Source organism: Takifugu flavidus, chromosome 7, assembly GCF_003711565.1.
Source record: "Takifugu flavidus isolate HTHZ2018 chromosome 7, ASM371156v2, whole genome shotgun sequence".
NCBI lineage: Eukaryota > Metazoa > Chordata > Actinopteri > Tetraodontiformes > Tetraodontidae > Takifugu > Takifugu flavidus.
In genome coordinates, this window is record NC_079526.1 from 14,067,141 (window position 1) to 14,083,795 (window position 16,655).

General features: G+C 43.2%; 1 protein-coding gene across 19 annotated transcripts in view; it reads left to right on the plus strand.

Moving 5' to 3' along the window:
• The window catches only part of lrrc7 (leucine rich repeat containing 7), a 58,304-nt gene that overhangs the window by 31,645 nt on the left and 10,004 nt on the right, over nucleotides 1-16,655 (plus strand). For 15 of the 19 annotated variants that reach the window (XM_057039364.1, XM_057039365.1, XM_057039362.1 and 12 more), the window contains 25 exons: nucleotides 2,305-2,507; nucleotides 4,063-4,180; nucleotides 5,220-5,298; nucleotides 5,433-5,522; nucleotides 5,676-5,732; nucleotides 5,858-5,921; nucleotides 6,016-6,090; nucleotides 6,183-6,327; nucleotides 6,420-6,492; nucleotides 6,632-6,649; nucleotides 8,239-8,368; nucleotides 8,527-8,642; nucleotides 8,892-8,961; nucleotides 9,490-9,589; nucleotides 9,675-9,799; nucleotides 9,940-10,170; nucleotides 10,328-10,450; nucleotides 10,926-11,037; nucleotides 11,764-11,983; nucleotides 12,991-13,497; nucleotides 13,740-13,964; nucleotides 14,056-14,290; nucleotides 14,447-14,794; nucleotides 15,242-15,487; nucleotides 16,073-16,285. In XM_057039364.1, the coding sequence (XP_056895344.1) occupies nucleotides 2,319-2,507; nucleotides 4,063-4,180; nucleotides 5,220-5,298; nucleotides 5,433-5,522; nucleotides 5,676-5,732; nucleotides 5,858-5,921; nucleotides 6,016-6,090; nucleotides 6,183-6,327; nucleotides 6,420-6,492; nucleotides 6,632-6,649; nucleotides 8,239-8,368; nucleotides 8,527-8,642; nucleotides 8,892-8,961; nucleotides 9,490-9,589; nucleotides 9,675-9,799; nucleotides 9,940-10,170; nucleotides 10,328-10,450; nucleotides 10,926-11,037; nucleotides 11,764-11,983; nucleotides 12,991-13,497; nucleotides 13,740-13,964; nucleotides 14,056-14,290; nucleotides 14,447-14,794; nucleotides 15,242-15,487; nucleotides 16,073-16,285 (3,909 nt within the window). In that variant the 5' untranslated portion in view covers nucleotides 2,305-2,318. The remainder of the gene's footprint in view (nucleotides 1-2,304; nucleotides 2,508-4,062; nucleotides 4,181-5,219; nucleotides 5,299-5,432; nucleotides 5,523-5,675; nucleotides 5,733-5,857; nucleotides 5,922-6,015; nucleotides 6,091-6,182; nucleotides 6,328-6,419; nucleotides 6,493-6,631; nucleotides 6,650-8,238; nucleotides 8,369-8,526; nucleotides 8,643-8,891; nucleotides 8,962-9,489; nucleotides 9,590-9,674; nucleotides 9,800-9,939; nucleotides 10,171-10,327; nucleotides 10,451-10,925; nucleotides 11,038-11,763; nucleotides 11,984-12,990; nucleotides 13,498-13,739; nucleotides 13,965-14,055; nucleotides 14,291-14,446; nucleotides 14,795-15,241; nucleotides 15,488-16,072; nucleotides 16,286-16,655) is intronic. The other 4 variants (XM_057039363.1, XM_057039381.1, XM_057039382.1 and 1 more) reach the window with 2 other exon arrangements.

The following is a 16,655-nucleotide window of genomic DNA, read 5'->3' on the forward strand; positions in this document are numbered from 1 at the left end:
CAGCTCCTGGGAAACAGTTGCTATGGCAGCTGTTACTATGGTGACAGCAAGGCTGCACGTGAAGTGATGGTGGTCATGAGGGGATTCACCCAGGGGAGGTGTTGCGGGAGGCAGACACCAGAGAAGATGTAGCAGGGATGGGCAAATCCAGCCTTCATGGGCCAGATTCAAGCTGGGTTCTCTATCATACAGGCAGACAACGCTTTCACCTGGGGTCCCACCCCCCCTTGGTGAAAGCCTGCGCTGCCTGGTGGGGTGTGAAACCCGGCTTGGGGGTTGGATTTGCCCACCTCTGAGGGAAGTTCAGGCAGAGCGATGACATCATGCACTCTGGCAAGTTGTTCCATGATGATGTATGTTTTGGAAAGATATATTGGAGCAATATGATCTTCTTTTAAATCCATGTGTCAACGTGAGTTTCTTTTCAATAAATCAAACCAACAAACACAAAAAAATCACAGATTAAAATGTTTGCAGTGTGTCATTGCAGCATTTTTTTTAAGATTCTGACGGCAACAAAAACTCTCTCCTCTGTCTCTCTCTCTGCCCCCCCTTCTGTGCGCGTGTGTGTATGTGTGTGTGTGTGTGTGTGTGTGTGTGTGCAGGACAGGAGCTTGCACTTCTCCGCGGTATAGCCATGCCTCTGCAGTCAGTCTGCTCGATCATGCTGTTTCCATAGCAGCAGCGAGAGCCAACACAGCCAACCACGCTCACTTCCTAGTTTCACCCTATTGGTGCCAGCTCGCTCTGTCTTCTTACTTTTTTGTTTCTGTGGGAGTCTGAGTTTGACTGGAGACTCTTCAGTTCTCTCCTTACTTTCTTTCATTTAGACCGAGTCAACATAATTACAGAGAACAGTTTTAACATACCAGAAATATAAATTAACTGTAGCTGAATGTGCAACAAGTGAAAAGGTTCCTAGTTCTTTTCCCAGCCGCTGCCTTTCTCCATGTGGTTTCTGTTGTGATTCTTTAATTTACCCCAATGAGACATGCACGTTCCACGGATTTCGCTAAATCAATAGTGCACAGGGTCATGATTCTAGTAAAAGACTTGTGTGTATATTTTAGTCATGTGCGAATTCACACCGCTGTAGTTCCTGTTGCTTTGCGAAAAGCTGATTTATCTGGAGAACATCTTGACCTGTTATCCTTCAGAAGGGTGAAGTGATGATTTAGCGTTCCAGTAAGATATAATAAAGATATCTGTCCTTGACCATGCTCTACAAGCAGGAGAACGTGGCGTCCTTTGTGGACTGGCCTTTTTTTTTAACTTTTAAAAAGCTCTGACTGTTTGATTAGACACCTCATCAAGATAAACTGTCAATCCCAGCTCACCTTATTGCCACCATTTTGTGTATGACCGCCAAAATATTGATTTTCATGGCCCTACCCTTCAGAAGACGTCCTGAATGATCGGTGGCGTTTAAGAATCAGATATATCTTGACCTTGCTACAACATGGGGCGCATAACACTCGCCTAGCTCAAGTTCAGTCTGTCTTCGGGAGTCATGTGGTCTCACTGTGGAGGCGCACACGTGTGAGTAAACTGATAAAGATGCTGCTCTTATCATCCAGCACTCCTTCCTGCTCTCTTCTGCTCATTTTCATCCCAGCAGCTGCGATTCTCTTTTCTGGTGTCGCCATAGAAAAGTCAAAATGTCTGTTTTATCTTTAATCTTTCAGGATTAATGTGCATCAATTAACATCAAAATTTAAAAAGACAATATTACATTTGAGCTACCACCTGATAGCTCAATCTGTTAGGACCTGCGCTGAGAAGCAGAGGGTTCTCAGTTTGAGCCCCAGTGCAGAAAAAAGATGGAAGATGTTCTGATGGTAGTGGAAGATGCCAGAACACCTTTAGAGCACTGCCGAGGTACCCTTGAGCAAGGCACCAAACCCTCAGATGCCATGCCTTCACCCATTGTGTACCCTTCCTGTGACCCCAAAAGGGTTAAAGTGGTTAGGAGAACGAGAGGCGATTACATTTGTTTATTATTTTTGCAGTTTAATCAGGGGAAAAAAACAGGAACTGTTTTTATAAATATGGCAAAAAATTCTCAAGTTTAAAAATGATAAAATTGAAAAACGAGTTGCTTGGTGCTCACTGACACCCTTGAAACACCAACACTAACCTGTCATTTGTCCCAAATTTTAATGGCAGGTTTGTAAAAAAAAAAAAAAAGTGACCGTGGACCATTTAAAAGTTGGTATTCTGATTTCATAGATGTGACTCTATTGATAAATAATGGACGGATGATGCTGACCTTCTTCCCCTCATTTGCCTGTTCTTCTTCTGTAGTGCAGTGTCTGGAAATGACCACTAAGCGGAAGCTGATTGGCCGGCTGGTGCCGTGCCGCTGTTTCCGGGGTGAAGAGGAGGTGATCTCGGTGTTGGACTACTCTCACTGCAGTCTGCAGCAGGTCCCCAAGGAGATCTTCAGCTTTGAGAGAACTTTGGAGGAGCTCTACCTAGATGCCAACCAGATAGAGGAACTACCCAAGGTAATGCGAGAACGACTGACTTCAGGCCTTCATCATGGACGTGGTTTCCCTTGCAGCTTGCAGACGAGAGCAGCAATGTGTGTGTTATTTTTTTATACGGCATGAAGCAGTTTCAACCCTGACATTTAAGGTGAGAAACTTGGGGACGATGATACAAAACACACAGATGTGTTTTGTGGGCCAGGTTTTTGCTCATTTTGACGGCAATATCATGGCGTTTGTGCGGAAATCGACGTGGCGCCGCCGTGATGACAGGAAGAAGATGCCATTTATAATCATTTTTCTTTATTGACATCCTGTCCTGGTATAAATGGCACGACTGCTGAATTGGGTTTCTAAATTTAGTATGAATGGAGCCCGTGTAAGTGCCAGGTTGAATTCACATTCTGAGCCATACGTTTGAATGTGCCAAGCTTGTGGAGGAGCTCCTGTGGCTGCCAAAGCGATTGGCCTTTCTGGAAGTGAGTCGAGAGCTTCTTAAGTGTGTGTGAGTAAGTGATTGTGTCTTTAAGTGGAGTGGCCTGTTCTGACCTGTGGGCACAGAGCAGCCTTGTTCACGCTCCGCTCTGGTCGCGCTCTTTGCTCCCTGTGTGCCTGCAGCATCTGCCCTCGCGAGTCCTCCAGCGCAGCGCAGAACCCAACCTGAGTGAGGGAGTGAGGGAGTGAGGGAGTGAGGAGTGAGTGAGGGAGTGAGTGAGTGAGTGAGTGAGTGAGGGATGGAGTGAGGGAGTGAGTGAGGGAGTGAGTGAGGGTGAGTGAGTGAGTGAGGGAGGGAGTGAGTGAGGGAGTGAGTGAGTGAGTGAGTGAGTGAGTGAGTGAGTGAGTGAGTGAGTGAGGGATGGAGTGAGGGAGTGAGTGAGTGAGGGAGTGAGTGAGGGAGTGAGTGAGGGAGGGAGTGAGTGAGTGAGTGAGGGAGTGAGGGAGTGAGGGAGTGAGGGAGTGAGTGAGTGAGTGAGTGAGTGAGTGAGTGAGTGAGTGAGTGAGTGAGTGTTGTTTAATTTCCTGTAATATTCTATAGAACAAAATATTGCAAGTGATTTGTACCTAAAGATGTGACAGATTTGTCTGTCTTGCATTTATATTTTTGACATTGCTGGACTTATTTGTCATAACTTAAAGATGTCATTTTTGTTGCATTGTAGGCAGAAGTTGTGTCTTTTCATATTTTAAAGGCTGTGTTGCTTTGCAGTAACCTGCTCTGGAAACTGCTTTTGTGTCTTAGACAAATATCTGTAGTCTGTCCCATCTCTATCTGTTGTGTTGTCTTGATATTGACTTTCTGTGTTCTTAAGTGCTTTTTTTCTTCATTTCCTCTAATCCTGCACATGTTTTGGCATTTGCCGCACTCTTCTTTTTCATGTATTATTCCCTGCGTGGTTTCTCTTTGATTCAAGTTTTTGTTTTGTCCCTAAGGCCCAGCATATGTAGGAGATTAATTTTGCATTATTCATTTGAAAATTGCCACTAAAACGGCACTTCTTTCCTGTTTGAGTACTGTGGGACTTTGCCAGCAGACTGTAAGTGTTCTCCCGTTTGACCTTTTGTGTTTCAATAGCAACTCTTCAGCTGCCAGGCCTTGAAGAAGCTGAGCATGCCTGATAACGACCTGTCCAACCTACCAACCACCATTGCCAGCTTGGTTAACCTCAAAGAGCTGGACATCAGTAAAAACGGTACGAGCCGCTGCCCCACTGCACGTATCATGCCAACAAATCTGAGAACAGCATAAAACTGCAAACCTAAAAACCCTTTTACTGATGTTTGCTAGTTTTTTTGAGCCATATTTACCGTAATTTCCGGACTATAGAGCGCACCTGATTAAAAGCCGCATAATCTAATTTTAGAAAGAAAATCAATTTTGTACTTATACGGATTTTAAGCCGCAGGTATCCCACGTAGTAATATGAAAAATTAAATCAACAACATTCAGTACCGGTATATGTTTTTATTACTGTAAGAGACGAGTCACTGACGAGTGACAAACAGACAGGTTATAAGCAACAGCCACTCTTTTCACTTGTATGTTTATACAGAGACCTCAAATCCAATTTTCATCACGTCAGGATTTTTTAACTTTTCTTTTAATTTAATCCGCTTAGCAAATATATTGTCCGGGTAAATGCTTTTTTTTCTAACGGTGTCTGTAATGCAGCTACCTTGAAACATATGTTTGTATCAGCTACACACAAATTACGTTGTTTATGCTTTTTTACTCAAACAATGAACAATCTAAAACTCCCCGATGGCCCACCTCTAAAATCTTCTTTTCATCACGGTGGCGATTGCTTTCGCCTTCCGTCTGAGTTGTGATTCGGGCCTCCTGCGATGTTTACGTCTAAAAGCTTTTGTGGTCTTTTTGCTTCGGATCAGTTCTTCAGGCGGCCGTCTCCACCTTCTCGCCATTGATTACCGTAATGTACGCCAAGATTACGCGCGGCAGCTCGATTTCCTTCTTCAACCGCCAGAGTGATCGCTTTTAACTTAAAAGCCGCATCATATGCTTTTCTTCTAGTATTTTCCATGTTGATGAGGGTTAGTAAAAATTACTGATTCACAATAGTTGTGATAGTGCGCCACGAAAAAAAACATAAATAAGCCGCACCGTGGCATAAGCCGCAGTGTTTAAAGTGTAGGAAAAATGTAGCGGCTTATAGTCCGGAAATTACGGTAATTAGATTTTCTAGGAAGTGACTCTCCAATCTTTCTCTGCAGGTATCCAGGAGTTTCCAGACAATATAAAATGCTGTAAAGGCCTGTCTGTGGTGGAGGCCAGCGTTAACCCCATCACCAAGTAAGAAAGAGACCTTTATTATAATAATAGTTGCTGTCATTACTCTAACTGAACAACTTTTAGATGTGTTCATACAGCACGGGGAAAACAACGTACCAAGTCACAAATTTTTGATATCTTCTTTCTTCTCTCAGACTCCCAGATGGTTTCACACAGCTCCTCAACCTGACCCAGCTCTTCTTAAATGATGCCTTCTTGGAATATTTACCAGCAAACTTTGGCAGGTAAATGATTAGAACTGATCACATGGTCTGTAATACTAGAACCTGTTGAGGTAGATTCTTCTAAATGACCCTCTCCAGTCAACAATTATGTATATGAATTAGTAAGGCTCGTCAATGTATCAGATAGGAGTGAAAACTCTTGTTGATTTCCAGGCTCTCAAAACTACGGATCTTGGAGCTGAGGGAGAACCACCTGAAAACCATGCCAAAGTAAGACAGCCTGTCAAAATGAGACCAAAGTGTGTATGTAGAATTAAATTCTGATTGAATGCACTAAAGTATATGTTTGGGTGCGGCTATTACACACTTGTAGTAATGACTATTTTCTCCCTCAGGTCCATCCATAGACTGACACAGTTGGAGAGGTTGGATCTCGGTAGCAATGAATTCTCTGATGTGGTGAGGCTGCTTGATGTCATTATTTCAAAAGGATTCAGGCAATGTGAGAGCATCAATCATGTGTTGATCTGGATTCCCCCGTTTTGCTTGTCAGCCGGAGGTTTTGGAACAGATTCACAGCCTTAAAGAACTGTGGCTGGATAACAACTCCCTCCAGTCTATACCAGGGGTGAGAACAGCTGAGAGAAATGTACATGTCAGGCTTTTTGTCAACATGGCTCCATGTTATAGTAATGGAAGTCTTCATGTCCTCTTTAACAGTGTCTAGGGAAACTTCGTCAGTTGCGGTACTTGGACTTGGCTAAGAACCGTATCGAGACGCTGGACACAGATATTTCAGGGTGTGAGGCCTTAGAGGACCTGCTGCTCTCCTCCAACATGCTGCAGCACCTGCCTGACAGTATAGGTACATGCAGACGCAGCCTCGGATAACTCTGCAGCCATCGCTCGGCTTTTTAGATCTTTGTTGCGTGAGCGTAAACGTGTGTGTGATTGCAGGAATGTTGAAGAAGCTGACGACCTTAAAGGTGGACGACAACCAGCTGACCTCACTGCCTAACACCATCGGGAGGTAACAACAAATAAGGGATAATAATAAGATTGTTCTTTGGAGGGTTTTGTTGACTATTGTTGGTTGATGTGTTGTTATGCTGGTGATGACTGCGGGGCGTTCTGTGTGTGTTGTGTTTGCTGCGTTGCTGTGGCGTTAGTGCGAAGCCCAAGCAAGGGTAAGTAATATTAGCCCACTGGATCCTGGGGTGTGTTCAGAGACTGACACATGTTCAGCTGCACCGCAGGGGCGCCGGCTCACATCTGGAGTCACGTTAAATATGAACAGCATAAAATGGAATTATTTAAATGCTGTCAGGCTGATCTACTTACATTTATATTGATATCTCAAACTTTTTAAAATCAAATCTCCATAAGATATTTGAGTAAAATCTGCCTTTTAATGTGATTAGTTTCCAAATGTTAAGGTCATTTGATGCTGTTTTGTCGCAGTTTAAGTCCAGAAATTAGATTAGCTTTTAAAAAATGTTGGATATTTGGTAAATTTATAAGGGAAAACCCCATTTTAAATGAAATTGTTCTGGAATCTACATTAAAGATTAAAAGTCACAGACTTCAATATTATTCAACAACAACATCAATATTACATTTATGATGGTTGTTTCACTTCAAATACATTGATTTGTTGCATCTGCGACTCACCTGTGGTAGTCTTTTTACAATTTACTCAATATTGATTATAGGCTGTAAATACCAAACCTTATATCTATAATCAAAAGCTCTGGAACTGTTGTTTTCCTGAACATGTCCCAGGTTTGTAGTAAGTAGTGCTTTCCCAATGCTTTTCCTTTGGTGAAACATTTGAAGTTCCATTTCTTAACCCTCCCATTTTGTAAGTGTCGCTTACTAATGAAGAGCCAACCGTTCCTGTTTTTGCCTTTACAAATCTTTAGCATTCCTGGATATATGCGTACACAATTAAAGTGTAAGCTACATATCTGCAGGATGTCTGCTAACATGTTGACCAGTAACATTACAGTCTGTGTAATGGTTTAAATTAATCAACCTTCACTTTGTGTCTTTAATAATTATTTAATCATCATGAACCATCTTGTGGCCTTGCAGCACCTTCAGGATTAGGCTTATTAATAAAACACGCTGGTATGTGGCAACCGATAATCTTGAAATAAACTTTTAGGTTATTTTTAGTACCATAGAATAGAATATGATCTAAATTTTGAAATTGAAACTTCAAAAATTGTGTCTAACCTCAAATCTTATATGAAATTTCTTTAACCTTCTCCTTAAACCATATGGTGCCACAGATGGTCACAGCCCATTGGGAACAATAATAGCAGACTAATGCAGTGTTAACAGTGATGGTAAATTAATTACCAAAAAAGATCTCATCATTATGCATTGACCTGCTGCTGATTATTGTGCTGCTACAGTAATGGTGGCAGGCTGGTGGGGGAGGGTTTTAGAGCTGGTGACAGTCGTGAAGATGAGCTCTGGGTAGAAGAAATTCAGCAAATTTAGACCTAATAAACTAACGTAAGTCTCACCCGACTGAGAAATTCACTTTCTTCCACAGCAACTGTTGAGAGATTTCCCAGCTCAAGTTAGCCAGGTGCCAGTGCACAGTAATGTCTTGTTTGTTTGGTCTTTTTATTGGATTATTTGCCAATATAGAGAAGTAAAGCAGCATCACCCATATTTTAAATCCATGTGCAACTAAGCCCTTATTCTTCCTTCCTTTTTTATTTTTTCGTCACCTCTTCTCTGCTTCTTCTCCTTCCGCCACCAGTCTGTCGCTTTTGGAGGAGTTCGACTGTAGCTGTAATGAATTGGAGTCTTTGCCCCCCACCATCGGCTACCTTCACAGCCTGAGGACCTTTGCTGCAGATGAGAACTTCCTCACTGAGCTGCCCAGGGAGGTACGATGGTCAACGCATGTTGCCGCACTGATAAATATATGGATGATTAGGATTTTTGGTTACAATCATTTACATAATACAAGTTTTATTACTCTAGTATTGTAATCCATAATTTGTTTGTTTGTGCGTGTGTGTGTGTGTGTGTGTGTGATTTACAGATTGGTAACTGTAAGAACGTGACTGTAATGTCACTGCGGTCTAATAAATTGGAATTTCTTCCTGACGAGATTGGACAGATGACCAAACTACGAGTCCTCAACCTTAGTGACAACAGGTACACTCACACACACACACACACACACACACACACACACACACACACACACAGTCATCTCAGCAGATGACTCAGGAGCGATAGGAGGTTCCTACAGTTGGACCAACAACACTTTCTTAATGACCATTTCCTTTCTGCACACGCGGCCTCTGGTTGCCGTGGTTACGGACTCTGCAGGCTGATCACTGCGTGGGCAGAAGAAATGTCGCTTTTCTCTCTCAACCCTCTCTGCTGGTCTGTGTGTCTCAGGTTAAAGAATCTACCGTTTACCTTCACTAAGCTGAAGGACCTGGCAGCTCTGTGGCTTTCTGACAATCAGGTATCCGCTCCATGATCATCCAAAAATTGAATAACATGTCTTTTTATTTACTTCAGTACTAAGACATAGTTAAGCATAAGGTTTTCTCTACAAGTACGGTAGCTTCTCTCTTTCTGCTCTTTTTTTGAATTCATTCATAGTCCACTTGTACCAATAAAATCTCTCTACTCTTTCCAAATATGCATTTACTCACTTAATTAATCAGAAATTACGGTTCTACAATCAAAGACAAAAACACATTTGAAATTAAAATGCAATCTGTGAAAAGTTTAGTCTAATTCCCAAAACCATATCATGCATCACAGCTGCCCACCCACAGGGTAAATTTGAATTTATATTTTTTTTTGCATGTGTTTGCATTTGAAATTTTCCAGCGAATAATCTGGGTTTTTAATTAGATGGTGATGCAGATCAAATAAACATTTGATTTTTGCAATATGCATATCTAGGACATTGTTTTTATATTAAAAGTGCCTCAAGTGCAGCTCTACATTTATTTCCACCTGCTGCTTCTTTCCGTTTTTGCAGTCTAAGGCTCTGATCCCGCTGCAGACAGAAGCCCACCCTGAAACCAAACAAAAGGTTTTGACCAACTACATGTTTCCTCAGCAACCGCGGCATGACGAGGGTAGGAACACGTGCAAACATGTGTTAATAGAGGCACGTAGCAGGTCATCTTCAGGGAGGTGTAACCCCCGCACGTGTGTGTGCAGATTATCAGTCGGACAGTGACAGCTTTAATCCTACCCTGTGGGAGGAGCAGAGACAGCAGAGGATGACTGTGGCCTTTGATTTTGAGGACAAGAAAGAAGAGGAAGACAATTCTGGGAAGGTCAAGGTCAGTAAGTTTTGATTCGAGCTCGGCAGTGATGGTAAAATCCGCCACCCTGGCTCCTCTAACTCTTGAGTTAATGTTTTTACTGACTGGATCTTATGTTTCCACGTGTGTCTGTCACATTCAACCTTTTTTTTTTGTAGGTTGAGATAAACCTGAAGCGCTACCCAACACCCTACCCCGAGGACCTTAAGAACATGGTGAAGTCAGTGCAAAGCCTTGTGGGTAAAAATGTACACACGGGGCTTGGACACCAGCACCAGCACCAGCACCAGCTGAGCGCAGGCACTGTCACCTCAGTGGGACCCAACATGGACCATACACATCTCAGTAAAGAGCCATACGAACCACCGTGGCCGCTGCCTCCCAAAGAGGTGGGAAATCCATTTTTCCTGCTTTATGGCTCACTTTTCATTTTTTCATGACACAAATGAATAAATAAATGCGTTAATACAGGAAATGTGGCTATAGAGCATTAAAATCAATACAAAGCGGAAGACACGGCACCAAAAACCTATTTGTGTTTGATAGGTGACAGACAGAGAGATGCAGGACTTCTCTCAGAGTCAGCTAATGGATCAGGGATCAATCCATAACTCTGGCATTGACATTCCCAAGAGGAAAGACAAAGAGGACCTGACTGAGAGCTCCGAGGTGGCCCCATTTTCATTTACAGTGAAATACCTCTGACATTTAATGCTCCTAAATCTATATTCCTTGTGCATCCATGTCACTCTCTTTATCTATAGTCAGAAAATTGCTACAGTGGCATAAACATTGTAAAAATTCTGACTCCTTTGTCGTATGGGGATCTAGCCTCCATGTGCCTGCACTGTCACACTAACTGCATTAACTGTAATTATTCAATAATTTCCTCAACGATCTTATTATTAGTATTATATTATCATTATTATTCTGGCCTCTGCTCACAGCTTTGTTGCTCAGCCTGTCATTTCTAATCATTATTGATTGTCAGGACACAATAATGGTACTTTTAGGTTTACGGTTGTAACAGAGATGAGGTTTTACCCTCACATTTAAATATGAGATGCCCTAGAGCAACATTTGTAAGATCGTGTTTGGATTGGAGGCGGTCTGGAGTGAACCAGTGGGTTTTGTCTCTTTGCAGGACTCGATGGGCGGATCTCCTAATGACATCCGGATCTCAGATATGAGGCCCACACTGGTGGAGCCACCTATTTACAAACCAAAGGTGGTGTTATTGGGGAAAGACAAGAAAGGTAGGAATGATTTAATACGGCACACCATACACAGGTGTTCATACATAAAGAGTAATTTATTAAGGACTCATAATTTGTCACGATGCATCTTTGGCCTTTGCGTTCCCCAGAAAGCGGCGGGCATGTTTTAATGAGCTGCACGCCACTAATACCCTATTAAAGAGCTTTTTTCTTTAAATTCTAAGTTTCATTCCGCAACATTAATCCAATCTACCGAACAAAACATTTCATTATGTCTACTCCGTGGTGAACTCTGTCTAATTTAGACTCTCTTATATAATCTTCTAGGGAGCTCAGTGTGAGAAGCCTGAAGCTCCCAGTGATCTACTCTGGTGCATGTTAGGTGTGATCTTGTGGAAAATTTAATAACAACATTTTTTTTTTGAGTTCTTTACTCAAGTTTCTCCCTGTGTGTTTAGTATGGCTAAAGGGCAGGGAGTATTTCCACGTTTGTGCCTTCGCAGCCGTAAACCGTTGCGTGAAATCTCCCTGAGAAAATTTGGAAATGTGATTGTAAGCAGGTCGAGCATTTATGAGAAAGCTGACTTTGTGTTTGTAGAAAGCACTCATCCCCCATTTAAATGGCATCACTATATTACGCTGTTGCCATTAAATCAACCTGTCTTTGCCTTTGGATTCGTGTTATGAGAAAAATGTAGAGTTCCTCCAAAATCCCCTCATAAAAGACGAGGATGTGATTTTCTCCCTGTTTCCATCTTTGTGCAGAGTCGACAGATGAAGAGGTGGATAAGCTGCACTGTCTGAACCACAGCGGCTCGTCAGCCACCTACTCTGACTACTCTCCCTCGCAGGGCTCCTCTGGCTCCTCCAACCCTCCTGCCAACCCGCACGCGCACACGCACGCACACTCTCACCCGCATAAACACACTCCCGCTCTGCCAGCCCCGAGCAAGGACCAGGCTCCTCAGTCACACTGGACCAACAGGTACACACACTCCATCCCCTTCCATCAGCTCCATCTACCGTCATCCATTAAACCTTCCCTCTGCTCTGTCCTCTCTCTCTGTTTTCTATTCCTCCTCTATCTCGTCCTCATAATCAAGGTCAGAGAGATTCACTGGCATGTTCAGGTTTGCCTCTCTTTTCTCATCTCAGCTCCATTTCTGTTCAGTCCAGGCTTCATCACCATTTCAGGCCTTTTTCACATCAACTTGTGGGGGCCTTCAGATGAAATTGTTTCCTTGATGGCACTGCCCTTCTCCATCAACTCAGAGGCACTTGAAATAAAAAACAGACATCAAAACTAATATAAAAAGAATTTTATAACTTGTTAGAGGTTAGAAATGTACTGTTTTAACACAGCATTGTTACTGCAACTGCCTGCAAACAACAGCTGAGTTATGCTCTTTCTTAAGAATGAGTCATGCAAATGGGCACATTTATTTTTAAGTTGTTTTATAGGTAAATATTGGAGTACTAACCACTTCTTTTTCACATATACTAGCCAAAACCTTTGTATTTTGACCTGTTTGACCTCCACATTGACAGGAAACTTGAAACAAATTGTAAAATTCATTCATAACAACAGTAATTATAAATAAAATGTACATTTTGTCACTTATTTATTTTATCAGCATCAGTATTAGTCGTGATATTATTGTTGCTGTGTGCTGATTTTAAAACCCCTGTAGGATGAATAATTGCTTTGGTATTTTTTGACATTAAAGGGGTCATTTGATGTATCCTGGGGCTCTCTGTAACAAGACTGGTATTTGCTAACTAGAAGTGGCAGCGAGGAGGATGAAGGCATTAATATTTTCTGTTTGTGCTCTCTGGAACATTAGAGAGAAAAGGAGATGAGATATCAGTGTTCTCAGTGCCCTCTGCCTCTAATTTAATAAGCAGTATCACAGTGTAAAGTTACAGTTTGAGGTCAGATCATCGCATCATTTGCTACATCATGATTATTCAATATGTTTTTTTAAAATCTAGATTGGCTCAGTCATTCCCTAAGCCCATTGACTCCAAGCCCCTGCTATCTCAAAGAGAGACGCCTCCCTCAGGAACCCTGCAGCAGCGAGGAGATCGGCGGCCACTGAGTGAGCCCTTCGATTGGTCTGAGGCCCCTCACTATGACAACACAGGTTTTGATGCCGAGGAGTCCCCTATGGATGCTTCGTCATCTACTGGGAGTCAAGGAAACCCACCGCTGGGCTCCAAACCTCGCAGCCAGTCGACACACGGGCGGCGCCCTCTCATGAGGCAAGAGCGTATCGTAGGCGTGCCCCTGGAGCTGGACACTCAGACGCTACCTTTCCACAGCAACCAGCGTTCCACTCCAGACAATGACCCACAGTCCACTGGACCTTCTTCCCAGAACCCTTGGCAGAATTGGACCAGAACGCCCAGCCCTTTGGAAGACCGGACTGCTTTTCCTTCCAAACTGGATATAACACCCACCTCCAGCCCACACCCTGACCGCAAGAACATGGACCCAAGGTGAATATATGGAGCTCCAGCAGGGCCTTAACACCTCATATATAATAAATGCATCTAAACATTCAGTAGGGATTTTCAATTTTTGCTACTTTTCATTGTCGAGATTGTTTAATATGAACGACATCTCTGTTTATGATATATACAAATGTAGGCTATCATATATAGGCTAGAGTTTTAAAAAGTGTTATTGTTGTTATCTTAAATATGCCTATATTATATTGTATATATGCTTTCACCTCAAGGCTGGACCAAAGTGCAGGGCCTTTGCCTGGCAGCTGGACATACCACAACAACCAGGAGGATCAAAACAGGAAGGATCAGCTAAGTGTCAGTGGGGGCAACAAAGTGACAGTAGTGATGAGTAAAAGCTCTGACCGTTTGTCCCCCATGATGAGAGAGATGAGGTCCAAGTTTAAGAAATCGCAGAGCATTGATGAGATCGACATTGGCTCCTACAAAGTGTACAGGTAGATTTAGCTTGCAGATGAGCTTTTCTTCCTTCTAATCAGAGCGCTAGCGTGTGCAATGAAGTCAAGAAGAGTTTTCTCTTGCTCACAGTATTCCAGTGGACAACTACAGTTCTTCCATCGAGCAGCAGACAAGCCTGGACCGGCCCGAGTTGCCTGGCTCCATGGAGCAGACCAGTATGGCGCGGTCACAGTCTGCCCCCATGTTAGACGATGAGCTGGGATTCCCGGGACACGGAGTCAATAGTCAGAACCAGTCTGCAATAAACCAAAAACCTGCCATCCCGCACAAGGCGTATCATTTTGACCACAACTACAACCCACAGGTTAGCAGACTCCTGGATGTTGCTACGCATCTTTTAGTTTGTAGTCGTGTCAAGTATACCAGTAATTCAGACGTGTCTACATTTTTAGCTGCTGAATAACATAAATTTAAATATATATCTTAATTTTTCTAATTGTTAACCTCCTTAATCAACCAGGTGACCATTGACCGTCGAATCCCTCCTCCCTTCCCCAATACACCGGATTATATTAACCACGCACCAAAGGCCTTGGAGTACATTAGTCAAACAGGAAAAACATTACCCAAAGAGTTGGTGAGCCCGCGGTATCGTGACTATCCACCGTTGGAGATGTTCTCTTTCGCTCAATCACCGATCAACCAGGACGGTACGCCCAGCCAGCAACAGCCCATCCCAACGCCGCGTTCCAGGCCGGGCTTTTTGAGGAGAGCGGATTCACTGGTGAGCTCAACAGAGCTCGCTTTGTTCCGAAGGGTTCATGAAGCCCAGCAGGAGGCCCTGCAAGAGGCACAGTACAGACATCAGGTACAGAATCAGCTGCCCGTTTTATCGGTTGTCTGTTTAGTCCTGCACTTTTATTCCAACCGGGTATCAGTAGACTTTGGTGCAACAAAGGCTTTGTTAATAAGCAACTTTGTCAAGATGAGACCAGTAAAAATGCTTATGGGCATCCTTGTGTGGGGAAATGGGGAACAAAGCATTGAGTGTTATTGCTCCATACGGAGGCTGTGCTAGGCCGGGCCTGTGAGCTGTGGGAGGAACTAAAAGGGTTTTTGACTAATGAAAAATGTGATGATGCAAAGCTGCTTGCAAGTAAGGACGGGTGTGAAGGGGTGGCGTGCAGGCTGGGATTTTTGTTTTTTTATTCAAAGAATATTTCTGTCCTCGATAAAGGTCGACAAACACTATTTTAACTTCCTTCTTTTGATTACATGCATACTTTATGCTGTAATGAAACTTTCCTGTCCACAGACGGACCCCCCTCTTTACAGTCGGGCTGTGGCCTATTCCACCCCCATGGAGCACTCAGCCCTCCCCGGTGTGGCAGATGGTCAGAGCCAGATGATGCATAATAAGAGAAATGGTCGCTATGATGATGACTATCCCACCTACCAGGAGCAGAAGAAGCCAATGATTGGATACCCAACCAAGAGTTTGACTCAGCGTCGCCCCCTGTCGGCCAGAAGCTACAGCACCGAAACCTATGGAGCATCGCAGGTAATCTTGGACCTTAAACTACTGCATATTTTAAGAACAGTCACAACAACTGCTTTATTAAATTGAACAAATTTGGCATTTATTTTAAACATTTGGTGTACATGAAGACATCAACTAATGTCTACAGGGTGTGAGCTTTGGGACATCTTCCGGTGTCCTAATCTGATGGACACCAGCTTTATTCAACCTCTCCCCTTGGAGAGTCCTTTTATCAGCTAAAAGGAAAATTTAAATACAATCAAAGGTTCTTTCAAACAGAGAGTCATTAAATTATACAGCCTTTTAAGATCGTTGAACCATTTATTATTTTTATTTTCTCACTGTTAGCGACCCAGCTCACTGCAGCAACAGAATAAGCTGAGTAGCCAGGGATCATTTTTCTCTGCCGTAAACTCAAAACATTCCCGAATACACTTTTTAGCCTGTTTGTGGTTTGCCAAGTCAGTGCCCCAGGGCAGAGTAGTCATGTGAATATCGCTTCATTATGCCTGTTGCGGCATTTTCATTTAGAAATTAATATGTAAATGTGATACAGTGTTGAAAGAATAAATGCCAGTGCCTTCAGCCAAGTTTGCTGGTTCTCAGGCCCGTCCAGTGTCAGCTCGTCCCACCATGGCTGCCCTGCTGGAGAAGATGCCCCCTGACTATGCTCTGGCAACTTGCCCTGAGAAAGCATCTGAGGACACCATTAAAGTGAGACCTGTCGTACCAGAGAAGCCCGAGGATATCACCTCCAGGATGCCCGCTGATTGGAGACAGCAGCTCCTTCGCCACATTGAGGCCAAACGATTGGATAGGGTATGTAAATGTACACGCAACACTGAAGGCGGGGGGAGGACAAGCCCCCAAACACATCCCATCCTGAGGCTTTTCCTGTATGTATCTGTCTAAGTCTGTGTTGTAAAGACGAGGAGCTATCTGTCCAGCTGCATGAGTGTTCCATCCACACTGTTGCTCTGACCTTCTGCACCACCGTCCCTGAACCCGTGCTTACAGAAATCACATGACCTGAAATACAGTTGAGCTTAAATAAAGGATTTCTGTCATATATATATATTTTAAATTTGTTTGTGTTGCTTTTCTTAAAGTTGAGTCGCTTGAAATCAACTGTTCAGAGTCAAGCGCTGACGGGGACACTGATCAGAGATGCGTTAGAAGTTGGTCAAAA